This window comes from Eschrichtius robustus, chromosome 11, assembly GCF_028021215.1.
Source record: "Eschrichtius robustus isolate mEscRob2 chromosome 11, mEscRob2.pri, whole genome shotgun sequence".
Classification (NCBI taxonomy): Eukaryota; Metazoa; Chordata; class Mammalia; order Artiodactyla; family Eschrichtiidae; genus Eschrichtius; species Eschrichtius robustus.
This window is the reverse complement of record NC_090834.1, coordinates 75,326,716-75,350,620: the sequence shown is the minus strand read 5'-3', so window position 1 is coordinate 75,350,620 and position 23,905 is coordinate 75,326,716. Positions and strand designations below refer to the sequence as shown.

The window sequence follows — 23,905 nt, the reverse complement described above, 5'->3', positions numbered from 1 at the left end:
CCACTAGCTATCTATTTTACATTTGGTAGTGTATGTATGTCCATGCCACTCTCTCACTTTGTCACATCTTACCCTTCCCCCTCCCCATATCCTCAAGTCCATTCTCTAGTAGGTCTGTGTCTTTATTCCTGTCTTGCCACTAGGTTCTTCATGACCTTTTTTTTTGCCTTTTTAAATTTTAATGGCACACCCCCACCTTCCCACTAACCTTGAAATCCAGAAATCTCAGAGTGCTGTGTATTTCCTCCTGTTCCCTTTCTCTTACGTCAAATGGGGTGCCAAGCCTTTCAAATTCTTACCCCCCTGCAACAACTTCAACCTTGGCTTTAGCTGATGCCTCTTAGGCTTGTGTCACTGTAGTGGCTTCCTGCCTTCCTTCCCTTTTCACTTACTCCTTCTGTGACTTTGCTTGTCCCCTCTCCCACTCCTAGAACCTTCTCCCTGTCAGTAAGATGGGGCTGGTAAGAATACCTGTCTCACGGGGTTGTTGGGAGGGGTAAACAGAATACTGCATAGAGAAAGCTGAGAACAGTATATAGAGAATTCCTAGAACAGAATGCTTAGGCACATAGTGGTGCTGGAGAGGGAAGTGTTAGGTATGAATATTATTATTACTGGCCCCCTGCAATCCTTTGCCAAATGTACCATCCCCCAAACGCTCATTTCATCAGGCCCCACCCCTGCCCAAAAGTCTGCAGTCTCCCCATGGTCTATGTAGCAGTAGTTCCTAAAGTGAGCATGCAAGATGAATTGCCAGGGTGTGGGAAGAGAAAATTCTGACTTCTTTTATGTTTTTATCTCATTGTTTTAAATTTTCTACTTTTGGAGTGTGTTTTCACTATACAGTTTTGAATAAAGGTACCTTTATAATTCCCATATGTGTATAATGCAAGTGCATACTTTAATAAATAAATGAATATACATGTATTAGAGGTATGTTAAAAATATTTTGCTGATAAGGGAGTGCAAGCAAACAAGTCTGCAAGGTCAAGTCCAGACCGTGAGCCTGGCGTTGCCTTGAGGTGGCCCCAGCCTGGCAGCCCCGACTCACCTCCGCCGCCCTGCCTCGTGACCCTCCCTCTCTCCACCTGGCCCACCTTGTGCCTTTGGATTTCTGTCGTTGCTTATCCCCTCTCCCCACTCCTGGAACGTTCTCCCTGATCTTCCCATTTTCTTTTCCTTTCCAGAAGTTCACCTTAATGCCACTTGTTCCATCAAGCCTGCCGGGGCAATTCCAGCTTGGAATGCTCCCTGCAAGCTCCCTAGACAGTCTTTGTCAATACCACTCATCTGGCCCCGTTGTTTTCTCCATTGCATTGGGACCCTTGGCCGTGTATATTTCTTGGCTCCCTAGTTATTCTGTTAGTTTTCGCATGCATGTGCCTTTAAATTATATTTTACTTGCTGACTTTATTTTGAGCTGTTTGTCATTTCTCCCATTTATCTGGAGACACATGCCTATACTCGTTGGATGGCATTAATGTATCTATTTTTTGTCACAGTAATATATAATTATTTAATCTAAGGTAGATTCATTTGTCATACATTTGGGATCTGAATGTCCTTGGATTTGCCAGCTTGCTTCAGCTCGAGGCAGACATTTATCTACAGTGCATTAATGAACATCTTTTGTATGTGGATTCATTGTCTTCTTTTACTCCAGGTGACCTAAAAATCGTAATCCTTGTGCTTAATGCCTTTATTTCACTGCTTATGGTTCTGAGGTCTGCATGGTCTCTTGGGAAGGAGGCCATTCTAGTAAGGAAAGCTGGATGGTACACAGAACATATCCATTTAATCTGAGTTTCCCCCCCACCTCCTCAAACACTGTCAGAATGGCTGTTTCATCAGCCAGGTTTCATCAGTTTGTGACAGCAGCTGTGCAATCATTGGATCTGCCATTGGTCTTGGAATCAGAAGACAGAGGTTTATAATTTGCTTTTACCACTGGCTGGTTTTTTTTGGACTTGATCAAGTCATTTAACCTCTCAAGTCATCTAATCTCCTCTGTAAAATAAGCTTAATAATCTATACTTCACAGAATTTTTATGAGGATTAATTGAGATATTGTCTGTTAATGTGCTGGGCTCCTGGGAGGTGGTCAATAAATATCTGTTTAAAGGAAAAAGAAAAGAGCCTCCTCTGTCCCCTGTGAGCCTTCTGATGCAGAGTATATTTTGGGGAGAAGCAGACAGACAGCTTCAGGGAGTGTACCTACCTGACTGCACAAACTTAGGTCGGAACCCAAAGGCTGGCCATCCAGTCAGCCTGGTTGTCTCTAATAAAATGTCTGTGGCCTCCCCAGGGAGCATGAAGATTAATTAGTTCATCTTTGTAAAGTGCTTTGAAGGTGAAAAGTGCTACGTAAGTGGAATGGTTGAATTGTTATTGGAAATGTAATCATGGTAGCACCATATTCTGGCAGTCTTGCCTGTCTTGGACATCAATAATCAATAGCAGAGGAGGTTCTCAGACGTTTTACTTGATAAGAAAGGATTCACGGTGGGGTTTGTGATAACATAATTCTCTCTGTAGTCTTGCAGTTAGCAACTTGCCAGTTCTTCTCAGCAGAGGAACGCTAGGACCCTTTAAGAAGTGACAGTCTCATCCTCTGGCTTCTTGGGAATCTCCCTGCTAAGGCAGTCTGGTTGTAAACCCCAGCCAGCTCAAGCAGAGGGACAGTTTGCCAGTTTGGGATGCTTTGTGGGTCCTGGGCACATGAGCTTTTTTTGGGCTAATCCTACAGAAGTGAAGGAAGTGTGTTTATGCAGTGATGTGGGCCAGTGTGATTAACCAATACAGAGTGGTACCATGGGCTAGTAGAAGGAGTGTGGCTTAACTGTGTGACCCTGGGCTGGTCACTCCTTTGAACCTTAATTTTCCCACCTGTTAAATGGGATCCTAGTAGTTGATGAGTACAGTAGTAAAGGTGGCTCAGAGGAGGGAGGGTTTCACCCGTTCTGTGGAGAATTAAGAAGTCAAGAAAGGTTTTGCAGAACTGGTGGTCCATGAGCTGGACTCTGAAGGTTGAGCCATAGTTTATCAAATGAATGATGTAAGGAAAGGGCATCCATGGCAAAAGGAGCAGCACTTGTGAGGCCATGAAATAACACATCTGAATGGACCCTCTCCCTGTCCTTGTAATATATCTGGTACCCCATGGGTTGCACAGACTTTGTTCCCTCTTCGTGGAAGCCTGGAAGAACTTCTTGGTATCTATTTTGGTGTCCGTGAGCAGATTGATCCTGAGAACTGTATCCCTGCAGAACCCTGTACCCCTTCAAAATTCTGACATTTCCCCCATGAGTCTCTGGTTGTTTTTTAACTGACACTATAAACCGTATGTTGAATGTGGGACCAGATGAAGCTTTGATACTAAACACAGAGTATGTAGTAGATTTGTCTAGAATTTAATATGCATTACTTGGTGTTTTGTCTCTTAAGCAAAGTTTCTCTTTGTTAAAATAAACATGTATAAAGAATTTATACAGCGCACATGGTTATGCATATTTATTGCAGAGAATCTGTTAATAATCTGTGCCTCATCAGATTTTTCATTTCTGTTGAAATAACAAATGTGGCACTCGGTACAACTGAATAAGTTTGGAGAATTCTCTCTTATCTGGGAGAAAAAAGGCCATTTCTTTTTTCCAAACTTCATTTTCTTCATTCGTCTTTAGCACTGGCCAGCTTCCCAGATGGTGCATCTGGGGGACTGGATGCTTTTCTGGCTGTAGATGATTTTGTCTTTTTTTTCCTTCTCTCACTCCCTTCCCTCTAGCACACATAGGCGCTCACCTGGGGACTATTAGAATTGCTCCTGTGGGTAAGAGCATAGACTCTGAAAGGTCCTCGATGTTACATGGAGGGAAAAACACATGAAACTGGCCATTAATTGAGCTCAGAGTAAGGCCCTGAGAGACTGTGGCCTGGGGCAAGTCCGGAGCCTGGGGAACCTCAAGGTGGCTGACAGAGGGCTCTGGATTGGGTGAGAGGGAGGGGAGCCTGAGAACAGACATCATCTGTCCCTGCAAAGTACAAGGAGGGTGTTGGGGAGGGGAGCGGGCGCGTAGGCCATACAGCGCCGTTGAGGTGTTCTCTGTGGCCATGTCCGTATCTGTTAAAATGCAGGAGCCCAACCTGTAGAAGTAGCCTCTGTTGGAATCCAACTTTGGCACTCAGCCCTTGTTTGATCTTGGTTAAGTCATACATCTCACCTCTCTGAACTTCAGTTCCCACATCTATAAACACGTGAATATGCACACTTCTTTACAGGAAGATAGGAAGGCTCCTGCTACATGGTAGTTGGTACCAAAATTAATGATCATACTTTCTCTTGTAATTCTTTGCTTACCCATGAGAGCACAGCTGTGGAATATAGCCTTAATTCAAATAATTTTTTTTTCTTTTTTTAGAAACTGGCAAGGTGTTTACCTGGGGCCGAGCAGACTACGGTCAACTGGGGAGGACATTGGAGTCTCATGAAGGCTGGAAACCAAAGAAGCAGGATCCATCCCTCCGCTGCTCCAGGCCGTCAAAGAGCACACCTTCCTCTCTGCGTTGCTTAACGGGAGCAACTGAGGTAGGAAGTGACCTCTTTCCGCAGAGGTGATGTGTTCCTTTTCCTTATCTTTCAGGGGAGCATTCACTGAGAGCCTACTGTGTGCTTATAGTTTAGGCCTTATGGTGGGTTCCATGCAGAAGCCTGAAGGGGTCCTTGCTTCAAGTTGCTCGGGTTTAATATGGTAGAAAAGGAAGTTACCTGTCTACCTGTGCCGCAGGGCAGACTGTGTGTGACTCCTTCAAAGGTTCCAGGGGCTCTGGATCCACTTCGGAGAGTGAGAGATGAGTTCAGGGTACAGGATTGGGTTCGGCTTTGTGGAGGGCACGGCTTTGAGCTGTGCCTTGGAGGATGGGGAGGCTTGAGCAGGCACTGTGAGAGAGAGGAGGGCTTTCCGGTGGGCACAGCAGCTGGAGCAAAGTCACGGGGGTGGGAAAGTGAAGAAAGTGTTTGGGGAGCACTGGTAGTTCTGTCTGGCTGGAGCACGGTGTGTCTGTGGGGCTGAATATGAAATAATATCAGAAGGTTGGAACCTGATCAGAGGGGCCGTTAATACTAAGCTGAGTATTTTGCTCTTCTGTTTATATTTCCCAGTATAGAAAACACGGTAGTTCAGTTGTTTATTCAAGCCCCTTTAGTTCCCTGAAATGTCTTGAATTTCTGCATTTAAGGCAGGAGTCTTAATTTCTCCAGGGTATGTGTTTCTGTTACTAAATTTTACCTTACTGCTGTCCTTTAAAAAAAAAAAGAAAAAGAAAGGGCTAGGTTTTTGAGAAGAATGGGGATGGCCACTCAGGAAATGTGCCTCTGAACCCAAGTTGTCTTAATGAAGGAATTCAGTCTTCATTCAGTCTGTCAAAAAAAATTAATAAACTAGTGAGACTTCTGTAATCAGCATCAGACTAATTACAACCCTCTCCATACCTAGAGGGCTTCCCTTCCCCTGGGGCCTGCCTGGCCTCCTCCTTCCGGGTATGTAGGACGGTTCTCAATTTCTGCCTTACATCCCAGCCCTGGTCCTCCTGGGCCTTTCCTTGGTGCTGGGTTGAGTCTGTCAGTCTGTCTGTCTCTTTTTCTTTAATTGTAAAGGCACTGAACAACACCACAAGGACAATTTAGACATGGTAATACTAGTAATAAAACCACCCATAATCTTACCACCCTAACACAGCTACATTCCTTTTCTGCATATACACATGTACATACTTTACAAAGTTATAGTGATGGCATTTATAATGTTTTCTATTCAGTGGTAATTTATTTTATCACAAATGCTTTGCTTTGTTTCATCTTGGTCTTTAAAGATCATTTAAAATGGCTGTATAATATTATATGATTTGAAGATTCTGGGATTTTCCAAGTCATTCTGTGAATGTTGGACATTTAGATCATTTCTCTTTTTTTTGGTCACTATAGTGAACTCTGCAGTGACTACCCTGTTGAACTGTTTCTTTAAGGCAAAATCTTGGGAATGAAATTGCAGGGGCAAAGGCCATGAGCATCTTCATGGCTTTTGCTGTATTTCTCTAGATTCTGTTTGAAAGAGGTTGACTCCAGTGAAAGAGGGAATGCAGTACTTAAGCTAGTACTGTCTGCTTAGTGAGGGAAGGTGCTGAGAGCTTGATATTTGGTGTTTTAGACTCTTTAGCTTTCCTTTTCTTTCCCAGAACACTTAAGACTTAGTGGTCAGGTAGCACAGCAGAGGCATAGAGGCTTCATGTGTTTTTCTGAGTCTCTGGTTTTATTGGTAAGATGAGGGTAATAATACCTACCACAGAAGGTCATCGATGAGGATTACATGCCAAGTTCTTGGCACTCTCCAGGCACTCAGTAACTGTTGGGTCCTTTCTCTTCTTCCCTTTGAAACCTTTGAATGCTGTGTGGTGGCCACGCTGTGCAGCACTGTAACAGACATGGCCAGTGTAAGCATATAGCCAAAGAGCCTCACACTGATGTGACTTAAATTATTTAGCTTCTTGGCAGGGCAATGTGAGGAGTCGGCTTGAGCCCCGAGCCCTATGGCAGCTTCATTTTCGTGCTCCCCTCCATCTGTGCTCTGGTCTCTGGGGAGCTGGTGCTCGTGTGTGTTCTCACTGGTCTCACTGCAGGTTCAGACCCCAGGCTGTTTCCTGCTGGTAAATTGGGTCTGGGAATTCTCTCTGCTGTTCATGTCCCGGTCTGGCCTGTCAGGCGTCTATTTGCTGGAGGGCCAGAGCTATAAGCTGCTAGGGGTGGGTTCACCTTGGAAAAGACAAGAGCTGTGCTAAACTGGGTGATACCCTGGCAGGGGCTTGGCCAGGGAGGTGCACAGACACCTGGGGAGACAGGAACAGCCATGGACTAAACTGATAATTCCTGACCTTCAAGGACCTGAGTGTCCCATAGCTGGCCAGTTACCTTCTTCTATATCCAGGGATAAGCAGAGGGAGGAGTGAGCTGTCTGGGCTGAGGCCTCAGGTAGGATGTCTGCCTAGAAGGGTCCAGAGAGACAGCCAAGTGGGAGGGGAAAGCACAGGTAGACAGAGCTGGACTGTGGTATGACCAGCCCCTCCCATGAACAAAAGAAAGCAAATAAACACAATGTTACTTGGTGGTTATTATGGTCTAGGCAGCGTGCTAAATGCTTTACATATATTCTTTCCTTTTCACAATAAACTTGGGCACAGGTGTTATAATCACTGCTTTAAGAATAAGGAGACTAATGGGTAAGTCACTGGACTTGGATCACATAGTAGGTAAACAGTGGGGCTGGGGCTTGGACTTGAGGAACTTGAAGCTCACATACTTTCTGTAGGGATGAAGTAACGGTGCATATGTACCCTCACCTGCAGGAAAGTTCCGGGAGTCAGGGTCTCTGATTCCCTGAGAGTCTCACTTCTTTTCTTCTGAGCCATGTCTCGTCTCTAGCCTGAGAAAGACTGAGATTTTAAACCAGACGGGCCTCTGTTCAATGTTCTTACAGTGCTGAAGACTGAAGACTGGGTGTTTCGTGCGCTGTCAGCTTTGCCTTAGGTACTGGCCCTCTCTAGCCCCTCTTGGAAAATTCCAGGGAGAGCCCCGTGGTTGGGATTACCCCCGTGAGCATGTCAGGGCAGGGTGCGTGTGAACAGGTTTGTTTGCTCCCTGACAGCAAACATACCCACCAGCACCTTTTTGCCTTCCAAGCTCCTGGTGGGGCTGCTCCCTGCCCATTTCCTGTGGAACGCTGGCTCTGAAGTCCACTCAAAGGTGGAAGCCTGCACTTCACAGGAAGAAGTGCCTGTACTCACTTAGTGGGTACCGTGGGGCTCCCCCAAGATTCTGAAGCAGCTACAGCAGGGTACCTGGTGTGTTAGTGGGACCATCAGGAGGCCTGCTTGACTGACGGTCAACAGCCTCTGGGGGACAAGGTCTGGATTGGGGGTCAGAAGGCCTGGGTTCTAGCCATGGTTCTGCCCTGACAGGGTGAACTTGGGCAAGCCCCTTTCCTCCTTACCCTTAGTTCCCCGATACGTAGGTTGAGGTTGTTAGACCAGGCGATTCCTATAAAGTTGCTCATAGATCTAAGACTCTCTTCCATCTCTGATTCTTATTTTATGGAAACGATCACTACTTAAATTTGTAATGACTCCTGCCTCTAGAGTCCCTTGGTGTCATAGCCAAGATCACTCAACCCCAAGCTGCTGGCTCAACTTTGGCAGACCTGGGAACGTTAACTAATCTAGAAGTTCCAGACTTCAAGTACTGCTTGAGCCTTGCTCTGCCTCTTCACCTTGGCTCTGTTCTCTGCCCTTGTTCCTTGTCCCCAGGGCTTCCTGTTCCATCTTAGGTCACTGAGACTTAGTATGATGCTCCCACCTGGCCCTCCCAGGACTTGCAGTTTGGCTTTGACTCCAGTCCCTGTGGCTGTGACCTTATTGCCGGGAACAGGCAGACCTTGGTGACTCTACCTTCCTGAATTCCCCTCCCGCCACCCCCTCCACTGGCTCTGTGCGTTCTGTCCCACCTGTGTGCGTGTCTCCTGGGTTTACCCCCTGCTTGGCTTTGGGCTCTTGTCCATTCCTTGTCAACCCAGTGAACACTGGTTGACACTTACCATATACTTGCTTTGACCACACAGTGGCGGTGGGTGGGGAAGTGGATACAAAGATAAAGAATAGTCTTTGCCCTCAAAGAACTTCCACGTACGTAAATAAATTCCTTACCCTGTAGGGTGAAAAGTACTTTTAGAGGTGTGTACGAAAGGCTAAGGGAGCAGTGAAGGTGGAATAATTTATTCTGAAGACACTAACAAAAAGAAGTGTTTGGACTGGGTTCTTAAAAATGAGCAGGAGTTTAGCAAAGGGAGAAGGACATTCCAGGCAGAGGGGACAACACGAACTAAGGCTGTGAATCTGGATCTGCTTTTAGCTCCTGGTACAGTCGGGATGCCTGTCCCTTCCAGTGGTCCAGCCTAGTTTTGTAGTCTGGCTGCCTATTTCACCTGCCCCATCACTGCCATCCATCCTTCTGATAGGAGTATGTCTAAAGGAAAATAACTTTTGCATACGTTATCTCTTTTGATCCCAGTGTGATGCTGTGAAATAGGCCAGAATAGGAATGATTACCCTCGTTTTATAATTGAGGAAACTGAGGCTCACAGAGGCTAGCTGGGAATTAAGAGAAGACCTGAGACAAAGAGCCCTCCCGGTGTTTCTGAGAACCTTGCTCTGGGCTCAATCTGCAGCCATGGTCCTGAGTCATGTTCCTGGTTTGAATTCTGCCCACGTTTGGTTGAGGAGCACCAAATCCCAGCCAGGGAGCTCAGTGCACACCTGCACGTGTGTGCACACACGCAGCCATTGGAGCAGCAGCAGGAAACGTGGAAATAAACAAGAGTCGAACCAGGGATTGGGTAATTGTCAAGCCCAAATGCCACCAGCCCTCATTTTGCTGCAGGACTAAAACTGTTTGTTGGAGAATCAGCCTGTGCACAGGGTCTAAGTGAAATCTGTCAGAATGAGTGGGAAAGAAGCTATTTTTAGTTTGCAGAGTCACTCACTCGGCTGTGTTAGCTGAGGTTTGAGCCAGTCCCCTACGCTTTCCACAGTGTTATTTCTGAAGGAGAAATACCACTGGAATGCTGTGTAAAACACATTAATGAACCTGGAAGTTTCCAGGGTGTCTTTGTCCTGCAGCTCCCTCGGAAGGCTGCCTTTCCTGAATGACCTTCCTCCTTTCCTATATTTAATGCATTTCTAATTTTAAGTTTGTGTCAAGACTGTGGGACTTTGGTGCCCTAAATAACACAGAAATCTACCACCAGCAATCAGCTGAGTCCGGAGGGCTCTGACAGAATTGAACACAACCTGAAAAAGGATCCCCAAGTAGCTCTCTGGTAAGTAATCCGCAGCGTCATCGCTCTTCTCAGAGGGGCAGGAGGTCTCTGAGACCATGGTGGCCAGGTTGCCCAAACCTTCCAGGTGTAGCGGTTTCAGAGGCCTCCCCAAATGGGGTGGCAGTGTTCATCCAAACACGGTTTTGCTGGAGATTAGAGAAGCTAGCACATCTGTGCTGTAGCTGCTGACCTAACGGGGAGAAAAACACAAAACAAACCTCAAAGCAGGGGACTGGATTTGTCCGTGTGAACACTCAGGAGAGAGAAAGAGCCACCAGCCAGGGCTGTTTTGTTTGAAAGAGATGGTAAAGCATCTGATACAGAAGCATTTATTTACTACCTGCTGTTTTCTTTTATTTGTATTTATCATCTCTTCTCACTGAAATATAATATCCAGGAGGGCACGGGCCCTTGTCATCTTGTTCAAAGCTGTGTTCCCAGTGTCTGGAATAGCTCCCGGCACCTCATAGGTGCTTAGTGGATGTTTACCGACTGAGCACATGAGGAGGAGGTGGTCTCAGAGGGTGAGGCCCTTTACAGCTCCTCTTCTCTCTCTCTCTGTCGCTGCAGTCTGTGCCTCTCAATCCCAGGCCAGTTCCGGAATAGGGATTTCCATGTTCTCAGGCATTTGGGCATCAAATGTCATGCAGAGCCAGAGGACAGGCACCGACCCTGTAATGTGCCTGAACTACCCGGAAGGTTCTTATGAAGTCTGTTGATGGTGAGGCTTCTAGTCCTTTAGTGCTTTCCAGTTTACCAAGTGCTTTCACGCATATTCATCTTCGCTTTTTCTTCTTTTATCTGGCAAACGCTTATGTGTGCCTGTCTGTCCGAGCACTACATTCATCGAATGGGGGGAGCAGAGAAGAGTGGGACAGATCCTGTCTTAGGAGCTTGTGAACTGGTGGCAGAACTAAGATAAGTTCATTGCAGGACAAGCAGAATGTGACAGAGGCTGTGAGAGAGTCTGACATTGAAACTATGTTGATCCCATCCCTTCCCCTATCCTTGGGGACCTTTTCTTTCTTGCACTTTTAGTCCCCATGGTTCTGTTGGATTCTGCACGGTTGGGCTCAGGGGGGTTGGGGTGGAGGTGGTGCCTGGAAAGCCTTCCTGAGTTGGAAGCTTTGACATTAAATTAGTTCTCAAGGGAGCTAATGTGAAGTAACAAGGCAATCTTGGCAAGAACTTGCATTGAGAGGAAAGCAGAGGAAGAGCAGCCAGATAGAGACTGAGTATTGACAAGAGAGGGAGAAAGCAAGCCAGGAACTGCAGTGTCGCAGAAGCCAAGGGGATTTCAGCAGGGAGGTCAGGGAGCTTGGAGACTGAGACAAGACCCCTGGCCTTGGTGATGGGGAGGGGTGATGACACTTCTGAGAGCAGCTTCGTAGGACATGGGGCGAATGAAAGGGTGAGGAGAAATACAGGCTGCAGGTGCAAACAACAGAATCGAGAGATTCGGTGGTCAAAGGAGGATGAGGACGAGCTCAGGAACTCGAAAGGAGAGCTTGGTTCAAGTTAGGTTTGTAAGCTCGGGGAACCTGAGGTGGGTCAGAAGGCTGAAAGCAAGGATTAGAGAGAGGGAAAGAGAGAGAGAGAAAGCTTCTGAGGACAGATGCAAGAGGGAGGCAGTATGGCTGGAGCAAGGCCTCCAAGGAGATGAGGGAGAGGAGGGAAATCACCGTGAAGGGGTTAGTTCTGACAAGAAGGAAGGATACTTTTTCTTTCAGGACAGGAGTAAAGAGAAAAGGGGATATGGGAAGATGGAAGTTTCCAGGTGGAGAAGAACAATTCTTTCATTGAAGTGTGTGTACCCTTTGTCATCATGTTTTATGTTAGTTTTATTTATTTATTCAGTAAATGTTTACTGCATCCTACTGTGGGCAGCACCGTACAGTGTGCCAAGAATTCACAACGAAAAGACAACGAAAAGTTGCTGCCCGATGCTGAAATACCGTGTTTATTAGTAATACAGTACTTATTAACATGTCCATCTCTAAATCAAACCTAGAGTCTTTTGAAGGCCCACACTGTCTTATTTATCTTTGTATAATTAGGGCCAGGCTCGGTACAAAGTCAATGATCAGTAGAAGCGTGCTGAAACAGTGTGAGAGCTCCTGTTGGGTGGCTTAAATCTTCCTGCTTAGATTGAAAGACAAATTGTCTGCCTGCGTGTTGAGGTTAGTGCAGGGAGGCCTTCATGGAGGCACTAGTTTGCTTTACTCTGTAGTGGGTGCATCCAGCACAGTCTGGTAACTGCCTGGAAACGGGAGAAGAAATATTCCATTACTGACTCTGATCCCTGAGTGGTGGGTAGAGCAGATGTTGCTGCCCTTATTCTATGGAGGTTCAAAGAGAAAGCTGTCATGAGCTTAAGGTTATATACTACATGGCAGAACAGGGACTTGGATCTGGCTCTCAGAGCCCTCCTTCTTCTCATAGCTAGCCCTGTGCACCAACAGCTTCCTCTCTGGACAGTTCTGATCACAATGTGGCCCTGGGCCCTGGCTTTGGCTATCGCTGTGTGGTAGTTGGGTCTGACGGAGACCTGGTAGCACTCTCCAGACTCATAATCTGGGTCATTGTCTTATGAGGAAAAGCAGCAAGGAAAGGACTGGCGTCAATGAGGACTAGGACAGAGACATTAACTCATGATTGTGGTAAACCCTAGTGCTTGCTGGAGTTGGAGGTGTGATGGACAGAGGCTTGAATGTGGAGTGAGACCAGGGTTGGAATTTCTGCTCTGTCACCGACAACTCATATGACTTTGGGCCAGTCAAAACCTCTCCAAGCCTTAGTTTTCTCATCTACAAAATGGGAGTAATAATATCTGCTTTGCGTTGCCCACAGAGCTATTGAAAGATGCAAATAAGCTATATAAGGGCTTTTATAAACTCTAAAGTGCTGTACAAAAGAGTTACTGTTGGGTTCCTAACAAGTGAGCCACTTTATGCTTCAGACACAGGTTTTATTATAAGTCTGAATCAGAGCTGCTCTTCTGTCTTAATCACTTGAGATCTTAGGAGCTACAAAGAACTGTCCTGGATTTTGTGGTAAATACTTCTTAGAATCGGAACCAGTGAAAATATCGGAGGCCAGGTGCTTGGTAACCCACAGCCAATCTCCATGCAGGGCCGGGAAGGGTGAATTCCTGTCTTTTGAGGTAGCCATCAGCATCAACAGCAAGGATGTTTCCGGAGCTTCCTCTCAGCAGCAGAGGAAATTCATCAGCGCTGATTTAAACTCCAGTGACCTCGTGTCACCACCATGCTCTGCAGCATTACGACTGCCCCAGGCCGTGCCCGGGGTCACCCTGGAGCTGACCAGCTGTCTTTTGTTGGCTTTGACCTTGAAAACAGGGCTGTCCCAGGGTGAAAGTAAATCATGCCAAGGTTTAGAGTGAAAACAGAAGCCAAGGAGGCTTCAAAGGAGGCTGCAGTGGTTTGATGAGAGAAATATGAGGTCTGTGAAGGCTGAGTGAGCTGTAAGTGAATCGATTGGCCAGGGCTCTAAAACTACCTCCATCTCCACCACTGTTTCTCTAGCTTGGACCCCCATTATCTATTGCCTAGTGACAGTGACCACCCCTTAGTTGAGAACCCCTTGTCTCTAGTTTGTGCACCTTCTAGCTGCCCCCACCCAGCTGCCAAAATGATGTACTAAAATATAAATCTGATCATGTTATGCTCTTATTTTTAAAAAAAGATTTTAAGAAAATATGGAGGGAGGTGGGAGAGGGATGGATTGGGAGTTTGGAATTAGCAGGTGCAAACTGGTATGTATAGGATTGATAAACAACAAGGTCCTACTGTATAGCACAGGAACTATATTCAATACCCTATGATAAACCATAATGGAAAAGAATATGAAAAAGAATGTATATATGTATAACGAGTCACTTTGCTGTAAGCAGTAATTAACAACATTGTAAATCAACTATACTTCAATTTAAAAAAAAAGAAAATACAGGAAGCATTTATTCCCACAATAAACACTTATTGGAAATGTACTATATGGAAGAAACTTAGCTGAGCCTTCTGGAAATAGAGGATAATAAGACCCAACCTCTGCCCTCAAGAGGTAGGAGAAACACACAATCCCTAACCTCCACAGCTAGTTGTGCAAAGAATGCAGTTATTAGAGTGTGACTGTAGGCCTTGTTCACCACTGTGTCTCCATCACCTTAATTAGTGCCCAGCACACAGTAGGTACTCAGCAAATAATTATTATAGGGATGAATGTATACCTTTACTTTTTGGCCTCCCATCTAGGATGATGTCTATAATCTCTGGCTTGTCATAAAAAGCTCTTCTTGATACCGCCCCTGTCAATATGCAGCCTCACCTTCTACCAATCTCTCCCTTGCACCTTGCAATACATCTGTGTCAAACCAACGAAATCGTCATGTTGTTTGATACTTCTGGGTCTTTGATTCTTCTGGTTCTTCTGCTTTCCTTTGCCCTTGGCTGCTTGGACAACTACTTCCCCCCCCCACCCCTGCCCCACAACAATGGATAACAAGGACTATGTCTTACATTCATCTCAGTATTCCTGCCATTCAGCCTAACAGACCTGCCTCTTCTTTCTTTCTCAGTTTTTCTTTGCTTTTCTTAGCTTGGTGCCGTTACCCACCTTCCTTGACTCTTGTTGGACTGCTGTCCCTGAAGCCCTTTTCCACCTTTCCTCAACCTCCCTTGTCCCTGAGACCTCTTGTGATTCCAGATCTGGCATTTGGTGGGCTGCTGGAGGCCTGGCTCCTTGGCTGTGATGAACCCTGGCCTTCCTTTTGCCTTTCTCAAATGCCTTCTCCATCCCACACTGACCCCGTCCAGACAGCTGGACCTCTCTGCCAGTTCCACTAGCACAGGAACCCTACCCTGAGCAGAGCCTGGATTTTGCCAGTCTCATTGCCCGGGGCCTGGACTCTGTGTTCTGGACCCCTGGTCACTGTTCAGGACCTTGTTCTGAATTCCCCAGTAGAGTGCCAAGTGTTTGATTCCGAGGGTTATTGCTGCTCAGAGCTTCCTGCTTGGAGGCCTTCTTTGATATTGGCAAGGGCCTGAATCAAGCCTCTCTCTGCCAGACCCCTTTGGGTACGTTATATTGAATGGCTGCCTTAGGAACCAAGCCTGTAGTCACCCCTCTTCCCCAAAGGTAATCCCATCCAGTTCCAGCCTCTTCTTGGCCTGCAGTGTCCTGAGCCACTGAGGCCTTGGCTGGTAGGTGCCCCACGAGGTAGATAAAGAGAAAACATTGCTCTTGTCACTTCCGAGGAAGCAAACCAGGCCACACTTCTGGCATGTAGCCTTTAGAACCCAAAGACCCCAGGCCGTTTGGTAGTGGGACCACCAAATTATGACTAGAAGGAAGAAGTTAGTCTTTGTATGATTGTGTAATTCCCTTCTGTGATGTAGTGGTTCTCTCTGTGGGAACACTGTCAGTGCTGGTGGCCACCTCCTGCATCTGCAGATTGCTTTTTGGATGAGAGCTGTTTTTACTGGATGCCTGGTGTCATCCAAGATGGGGGGTACTGGCTGTGGGTAGCAGAAATGGAAGGAATCAGAGATATGAAAATAGCAGCTGCTACGACAATCACTCAACAGTGAAGCTTCCGGCTTTTCAGAGGGGCCAGAAATGTAAGGAGAAAGGAAAGCAGGAGGCAGAGTGGGAGCCACTAATAGGTGCTGGGAGGCTGCTTGTAGCTGCCATGAGGACCTTCCATGGGCCACTTCAGGAGACCGAGCTGGCTGGGGACAGCTGCTCATGGTCGCTGAACAAAATGTAGCCAGCACTCCCAGGATTGAGTGAGGAAAGTTCCTCACTTTAGAACAATAATTTAGTCATTCTTGAGTATCTCCTCTGTAGTTTTATTTCCATGTGATCCTTTTTGTGTAAGATTTTTTTTTTTTTTTTTTTACTAGCCTGGAGCATGCACATCATTTGATGATAGAGTCTGTGTGAAGGAGCAACCAATAGAAGAAGGACTTGGGAGAATCAAGTGACTTTACATTGTCATTTGATTCTTGGACAAACTGCTTTACTTCTCTGAACCTCTGATTTTGCAACTGTCAGATATGATACTGCTTACTAGGCCTGCCTCTGCAAGTTGTTGTCAAAATGATTATGAATATGAAAGCATTTTATAACCATGAAGCAACAAACAAATGTAAGTTAAGTTGGTTGACTTCTCTGTCATATCCAGTCTTCTGTGGGTTTTCAGGAAACTTCCATTTCTTGTCGCTCTTTGCAAATTGTTGTCAGTTATTAAAGAGCTGGAGTTTGATATGAACCATTTCCATGATTCTTGTGTTCCTCTTTATCCATTATTACCTGTCAGTGCATTTGAGCTGTGGACTTGGAAAGTGACAACAGGGAGGACATCTAGAGTCCTACAGCTTTCTGAATGGGATGTGACTGATGGTATAAATCTCCTACAGGTAAGAGCTGAGGACTTGGGAGCAGAGAGATCTAGGGGCAGTGTCAGGGAAAAGAGTTGTTGGCCAGGTTTCTTGAGTCTTTGGCAGAGCTTCTTAGAGGAGTTGAAATTTAAAGGCTGGGGGAGACTGAGTTTGGCGGGTGAGAAGATCAAGGCTTTTCAGTCTTCTGAAGGATCTATGGGAAGAGGCTGGTTCCTTCTGAGATGATAAACCTGGTGATGGTATTGGCAGGCTTGGGTTTGAGCACAGAGGTTGACAATTAAGAAAGACTTGATGGGGAACATTAGGATTTTTAAGAAATAATAATAATGATAGCTCCTATTTGTTGAACATTGACTATGTACCACACATTGTGCACTGTATAAACATCACTTTCATGTACCACACATTGTGCACTGTATAAACATCACTTTCATGTACCACACATTGTGCACTGTATAAACATCACTTTCAATTCTTATCTCATTTCCATGGAGCAGTGTACATCCCCATTTTGTAGATGAGGAAACCAAAACTTGGGGAAGTAACTTGTCTGAGGACACAGCTAGGGAGTGGCAGAGCTAACACAGTGGCAGTGTCCTGGACTAATGGACATCCAGGTGACTGGATGGTAGTTGTTCAGGCTGGAGGGCAAAGAGGTGACTGAGAATGGTGTTCACCACCCCCTCCTAGACATCCAGATGGTGCCCAAAGAGGTAGAGCCTGTGACAGTTCCTTCTCCCCTCTTTGGTGTCTGGGCACAGACTAGGGGAGGTGAATGGCTTTCCTTCCCCAGAAACTCCCACTTTAAAGCTGGGACAGTGAAATGTGCCTTTGAACAGTTGAGAAAGGATATTTTAGTTCCTCATGGTCCTTTCTTGGGCTTCTGTTTCCATTCATAGTGGCAACAAGGATGAGTTTCGTAGTATTTCAATCCCAGCCCCCTTATCTGCAAATCCAAGTTGTACCACTTTACAAGGCTCAGATTAGAGCTTACCTAGTTGATTCTACTTTGGACAACTCCAGTTGCCATTTCAAATATAAACTACTTGAGGACAGGTACCATGTCTTGGTTGCGGTTGTATCTTTTGTGCGTGGCGCAGTGCCTGTCAGAAAGCAGGTGGTTGAGATTTGTTGCAGAATTGAATGGAAACCTCTCCTCACCTGTTACTATTTGATTTTGCTTTAGCATCTGAGCACCTTGTGTGTGGTGGTCTTCCAGAGGATAGCATATGGTGCTGGAGAGTGGGCACTGTATTTTAGGATTTGGGGGGAATGTCATACCCTGAAGGGCAGGGGGCAAGGGGCTAGGTCACACAGCAGGCACTTGGAGAAGCCTCGGGGATTTGAGCTCCACCTACTCAGAAGCAGGCTTGGAGAGGTCTGCCGGCGGTGGGGATAGCTGTAGGTTGCTGACAGAGTTGTGATATATTCGTTCTGGAAGGAGAGGAATGGAAACAGAACGCTGACTCCTCCAGTTGTCTCAGCTTGAGGGTCATAGAAATATAAACATCTTTCTCAGTCTGCAGTGCTCCATTCCTCAGATGCCTATTTAAGGGGAAGAGCACAGAGGCAAGAAAATGGTACATTTCCCTTTGCACCCCTCAAGGTGAAATTTCTGCTACTCTTCGGGGACTTGTGGGAGCAGTTCCGTAGTTACTGCTGTACAATGCATTTATCATTCTACTTCCCTGGCACATTTTGCCAAGCTGCATAATTTCCCCGTTCTTTCCTATACTCACCAGCTTCATGATGATGATGCGTGTGGTGGCCGAAGCCTTCCCGATCGGAGTTTGCGGTGTAGTGGAAAGAGCAGTGTCTTAGCTAATAATGATAGTGGGTAGCATCCGCCAAGTCCCAGTGGGGTGCCAGGGTCTCTGCTAAGCACTTTCCGGACATCGTCCTTTTAATCCTCATGACAACCGAGCAGCATTGGGATTATTATTCCTCAGTTTTTAGATGAGGAGAGTGAGGCTTGGGGGTGGTCACTTGTCCAAGGCCACATGGCTAGTAAGTGACAGAGTTGTGATTAAAATCCAGATCCTACTGCAAAGCCTATGCTGTGAGATACCAGGATTCCATTTCGAACTCAAATGTTAACTCTCTGTGGGACCTGGGGTCAGAGACTCTGCTTCCTGGGCCTCAGCTTTCTAATCTGTATAATGACAAGCAATTCCAAGGGTTCTTCCAAAGCTCTAAGGCCACTAACATTCTGGTTTAGTTAGAACTCTTCCCTATCCGGATTTCTTTTTAGCTTTAAGATTTTTTTGTTTGTTTTGTTTCATAGTGGCAGGCTAGTTGCTATGCATTAATTCCACAGTAACAACATTAATATCAGGCAGTTAAGAGTATACATTATTTAAAGTAGTATGGGTCAGTACTCTCCAGGAGAACTTTATATGATGGTGGAAATGGTCTGTATTGGTCCAATACAGTAGCTGGTAACCACAGCTGGCTGCTGAGCACTTGAAATGTGGTTATTGTGACAGAGGAATTGTTTTTAAATTTTATTTTATTTTAATGAATTCAAATTTAAATACCCACATGTGGCTAGTAGCTACTGTATTGGACAGTGCAGGTATAGATAGTATAATAATATAAAACCAAATAGAATATAGATTCTTCCATTCACATCTCATCTTTAATTTGTCTCCTATATTCCAACTAAGTCTTATGATTTTCATGTTGATTTTTCCAGAGGTCTAACACTTGATATATTATTACATTTGTATTATGCTTTCAACTTTCAGCATACCCAAACATACAATATTGCATCATTTTTTTCCTGCCTGTGAGGCATATGGAAAAAATGGATAGTGTTATATGCATTTCACAAATAAGGAAACTGAGGTACAGAGGGTTAAATATGCTACCAGGAGCTAAGTAAATACTTTTTGCATGAATAGCTGACTTACCTAAAGCCAGTTTTGGAGCAGTAGAACCAGAATTGGAAACTTAGGTCTTCTGATTCTCAGTCAGAGTTTTCTTTAGTTTTCGTATCACTGGTGGGCCAAGCATGGAGAAATTCTGCTCATTAGAGATAATTCTTTTAATGTTAGGTGGGGGACTTTTTCTTTTCATTTGATATTTTTCTGTACTATTTGATTTTTAACTCCATATAGGCATCATCTTAATTATAATAATAAAATAGATATTTGGAAAAATTATATGAAATGCTATGAGGCTGCATATTGGAGCTGTTCCTATTTTGTAGATGTGAGAACTGTCATGCTAGTCAAACAGAGAGGCAGGTTTTCCATGTGTCATCTGTGGTCAGAAGAGGATTGAATCCCATCTTGATTCCATTTCTGGTAATGGTGGAGTAGTTCTTTTGGACCAAACCGCACAGAAAGCAACTGCAAACTCAGATAAAATGTAAAAAAATAACCACCTGAAGCAAGTGGAGAGTGACCAAAAGCAGGCCCATTCTTCCCAAGTGTCAAGGTCCTGAAAGTCAGGGACAGACTGAGGAACTGTTCCAAATTGAAAGATTCTAAAGAGGTATGGCAACTAAATGAAACATACAATTGTGAACTAGATCCTTTTGTTGCACAGGACATTATTGGAACAATTGGTGAAATCTCAGTGGAGTTTGAAGTTGTGTTGGTACTCACATACCAGTGTTAATTTTTTAGTTTTTTTTTTGTTTTTTGTTTTTGGCCACGCCACATGGCATGTGGGATCTTTGTTCCCTGACCAGGGATCGAACCTGCGCCCGCTGCATTGGAAGCTCGGAGTCCCAACCACTGGACCGCCAGGGAAGTCCCAATTTTTTAGTTTTGATGGTTGAATTGTTATGTAGAGAGTGTTGATGGTTTTGGTGACAAATACACTAACATGTTTTGGAGTGGTAGGGCATCAGTTTGGTAACTGGCTCAGAGATAGTTCAGAAAAAAAATGGAGAAAGAGAGGAAAGGAAATATAGAGCAAAGATGGTAAAATGTTAATATTTGGGAATATGAGTTTTCTTTATATAGTGTTGCAACTTTTCTCTGCTTGAATTTATTTCAAAATAAAAAGATTTTAAAGCTTCATGCTGAATTTCGTCAAAAGCTTTTTCTGCATCTATTGAAATGATCGTATGATTTTTATTCTTCAATGTGTTAATATTATACATCACATTGATTTGCAGATATTGAACCATCCTTGCGACCCCACTTGATCGTGATGTATGATCCTTTTAATGTGTTGTTGAATTCAGTTTGTTAATATTTTGTTGAGGATTTTGCATCTGTGTTCATCAGTGATACTGGCCTGTAATTTTCTTTTTTTGTGTGGTGTCTTTTTCTGGTTTTGGTATCAGGGTGATGCTGGCCTTGTAGAATGAGTTCGGAAGTGTTCCTTCTTCTGCAATTTTTGGGAATAGTTTAAGAAGATAGATTTGGTAGAATTATGTTTGGTAGAATTCACCTGTGAAGTTGTCTGGTCCTGGACTTTTGTTTGTTGGGAGGTTTTTTATTCCTGATTCAATTTTATTACTGGTAATTGGCCTGCTCATATTTTCTATTTCTTCCTGATTCAGTCTTGGGAGATTGTACATTTCTAAGAATTTGTCCATTTCTTCTAGGTTGTCCATTTTATTGGCTGAATAATAATGAAAATTTGTGGGATGCAGATAAAGCAGTGCTTTTAGGGAAATTTATATACTTAAGTGCATATATTTGAAAGGACTAGATTCAGTGACTTAAGATTCCACCTTTAGAAGGTGGAAAAAGAAAAGTAAGCCCAAAATAAGTAGAATGAAGGAAACAATAAAGATAGGAGCAGAAATTAATGAAATAGGAAACAAAAAATAGAGAAAAATAATAAACCCAAAACAATTCTTTGAAAATATCAACAAGTATCTAGCTGGACTGATCAAGAAAAAAGAGAAAGAGATCACAAAATACCAGTATCAGAAGTGAAAGTGGGTGTGTATATATATATATATATATATATATATATATATATATATGGAATCCAAAAAAAAAAAAAACAGAGTAGAATGGTAGTTGCTGGGTGGGAGAAATGGGGAGATGTTGGTCAAAGGGTTCAGTTATATGGGATGAATAAAGTTCTGGAGATTAACGTATAGTATGGTAAGTATAGTTAATAATACCGTATTGTATACTTCCGATTTGCTAAGAGAGTAGTGTATCTTAAGTGTTCTTAACACACACACACAGTAATTATGTGAAGTGATAGATGTGCTAATTAGCTTGATTGTAGTAATCATTTACAGTGTATACATAGATCAAATTCCATTGCACATCTTAAATACATACAATTTTTATTTGTCAATTATACCTCAATAAAGTTGGAAAAAATTTTAACATCCATATGTGATAATAACTCTAATTCTGGCAAATTAGAAATAGAAGGGAACTTCTGCAATCTAATAAAGGGCATTTATAGAAAGCAAATGTCATAATTAATAGTGAAAAATTGAAAGTGTTCCTTTTAAGATCAGACTAAGGCAAGTGTGCCCTCTATCACCGTTTTTATTCAACATTATACTGGAAGGAGGTTCCTAGTGAGTTCCATAAAGTAAGAAAAAGCAATAATAGGCTTAAAAATGAGAAAGGAATAAACCTGTTTTTATTCACAGATGACATAATTGTTGACATAGAAAATCTTAAGGAATCTATAAGATAACTTTAGATAGAACCAAGAAGTGAATTTAACAGAGTACAGAGTCAACATTCAGAAATTGATTATATTTTTTATACAGCAACAACAAAAAATTGGAAGATCTTAAAAAATTATTTTACGATTATGTTACAAAGCATAATAAAATATTTAGGTATAAACGTAACAAAAAAAATCTGAAAAGACTGTACATAAAAACTGTAAAACAGTGCTGTGAGAAGTTAAAGAAGACCTAAATAAATGGAAAGATAAATCACATTCATGGATTGAAAGACTTAGTGTTGTCAGTCCTCCCCAAGTTGACTTATAGATTTAAAGCAATCCCAATCAAAATCCTAAGAGGCTTTTCTTCTGGTAGACATCGACAAGCTAATTCTAACATTTATATGGAAATGTAAAGGACGTTGAATGTCCAAAGCAGTCTTGAAAAGGAAGAAAAGTTGGAGGAGTCACATACCTAACTTGAAGATTTTCTATAAAACTACAGTATGTCAACAACAAAAATAAAAATAACTTGATTTAGAAATGAACAAAAGAACTTGAATAAGCATGTCTTCAAAGATGATATACAAATGGCCAATAGCATATGAAAAGATGCTCAACATCACTAATCATTAGGGAAATGGAAATTAAAACCACAATGAGATACTACCTCATACCCATTAGGATAGCTACTATGGAAAAAAAAAAAAGAAAAGAAAAGAAAAAGAAAATAACAAGTGTTGGCTAGGATGTAGAGAAATTGGAACCCTTGGGCACTGTTCATGGAAATGTAAAATGGTGCAGCTGCTGTGGAAAACAGTATGGTGGTTCCTCAAAATATTAAAAATAAAACTGCTATATAATCCAGCAATTCCACATATGGATATGTAGTCAGAAGAATTGGAAGCGGGATCTTGAAGAATGTTCATAGCAGCATTATTTACAATAGCCAAAAGGTGGAAGCCACCCAAGTGTTCATTGACAGATGAATGGATGAGCAAAATGTGGTATATCCATACAATGGAATTATTACTGAGCCTGAAGAAGAAAGGAAATCCTGACACATGCTACAGCAAGGATGAACCTTGAGGACATTATGCTTAGTGAAATAAGCCAATCACAAAAAGGTAAATAGTGTGTGATTCCACTTATATGAGGTATCTAGAGTAGTTAGAATAATAGACTGAAAGTAGAATCTTTATTCACTATGGCCCCAAACTGGGACCAGTCCAAGCATCCAACAGTAGGAGAATGGATAAAGAAATGTAGTACATTCATGCAATTCAGAAGGAGCGAAGTGATACATGCAACAACATGGATGAAATCTCAAAAACGTTCTGAGTGAAAGAAGCCTTATACAAAAGACTACATCCTGCATGATTCCATAAATATGAAATTCTAACAGACAAAACTAAAATCAATAATATATATTCAATTAGGTACATATTATCGTCTCTGTCTTACAGATGGGGACACTAGAACTCAGAGAAGATAAGCACTTGGCTCAAGGCTGCACAGCAGGTCAGTGGCAGAGCAGGGCCTGCCACCCAGATTCCCAGTCTCTTCCACTATCCCAGGTGGCCTTGTTAGCTTTCTGGGATATTAGTACATTGAGAAGAGTGCCAAGGGTGCGAAGTGGCTCAGTTTTCCTCTGACTCCTCTTTTTGGTCTGAAAAGTGGTCTTCCAGCTTCCGTGTGGAGCCTACTAGAATGGACTCAGTTGATTTGCTAGACCCCATTCTGCTTTCCTCTTCTTTGCTAGACTGGAAGAGGGAAGGAGCGGCCCGGCTGGAGAGTGTACTGTCTGCGTTATTAGAAAGGTTTTCCTAGGTCTCTTTCCTCTGCGGTTAACACCTTTAATTAAAAATAAAATGAACAAAGAACTGTGTTCCTTCTCCTTTCCAAATATTGCTGAGAATCTTTGTGGCGTTCTTCTTGGTTGCATGTCCTGATGATGTGTAA

At 43.6% G+C, this 23,905-nt stretch overlaps 1 protein-coding gene across 4 annotated transcripts in view; it reads left to right on the top strand.

Moving 5' to 3' along the window:
- The window catches only part of SERGEF (secretion regulating guanine nucleotide exchange factor), a 228,000-nt gene that overhangs the window by 43,923 nt on the left and 160,172 nt on the right, over nt 1–23,905 (top strand). For 3 of the 4 annotated variants that reach the window (XR_011075388.1, XM_068555082.1, XM_068555085.1), the window contains exon 9: nt 4,416–4,582. Coding sequence is in view for 3 of the 4 variants with exons in the window: in XM_068555082.1 (XP_068411183.1) it covers nt 4,416–4,582 (167 nt within the window). In the remaining variant the exon portion in view is untranslated. Of the gene's footprint in view, nt 1–4,415; nt 4,609–23,905 lie in introns of all 4 variants that reach the window. The other variant, XM_068555083.1, reaches the window with a different exon arrangement.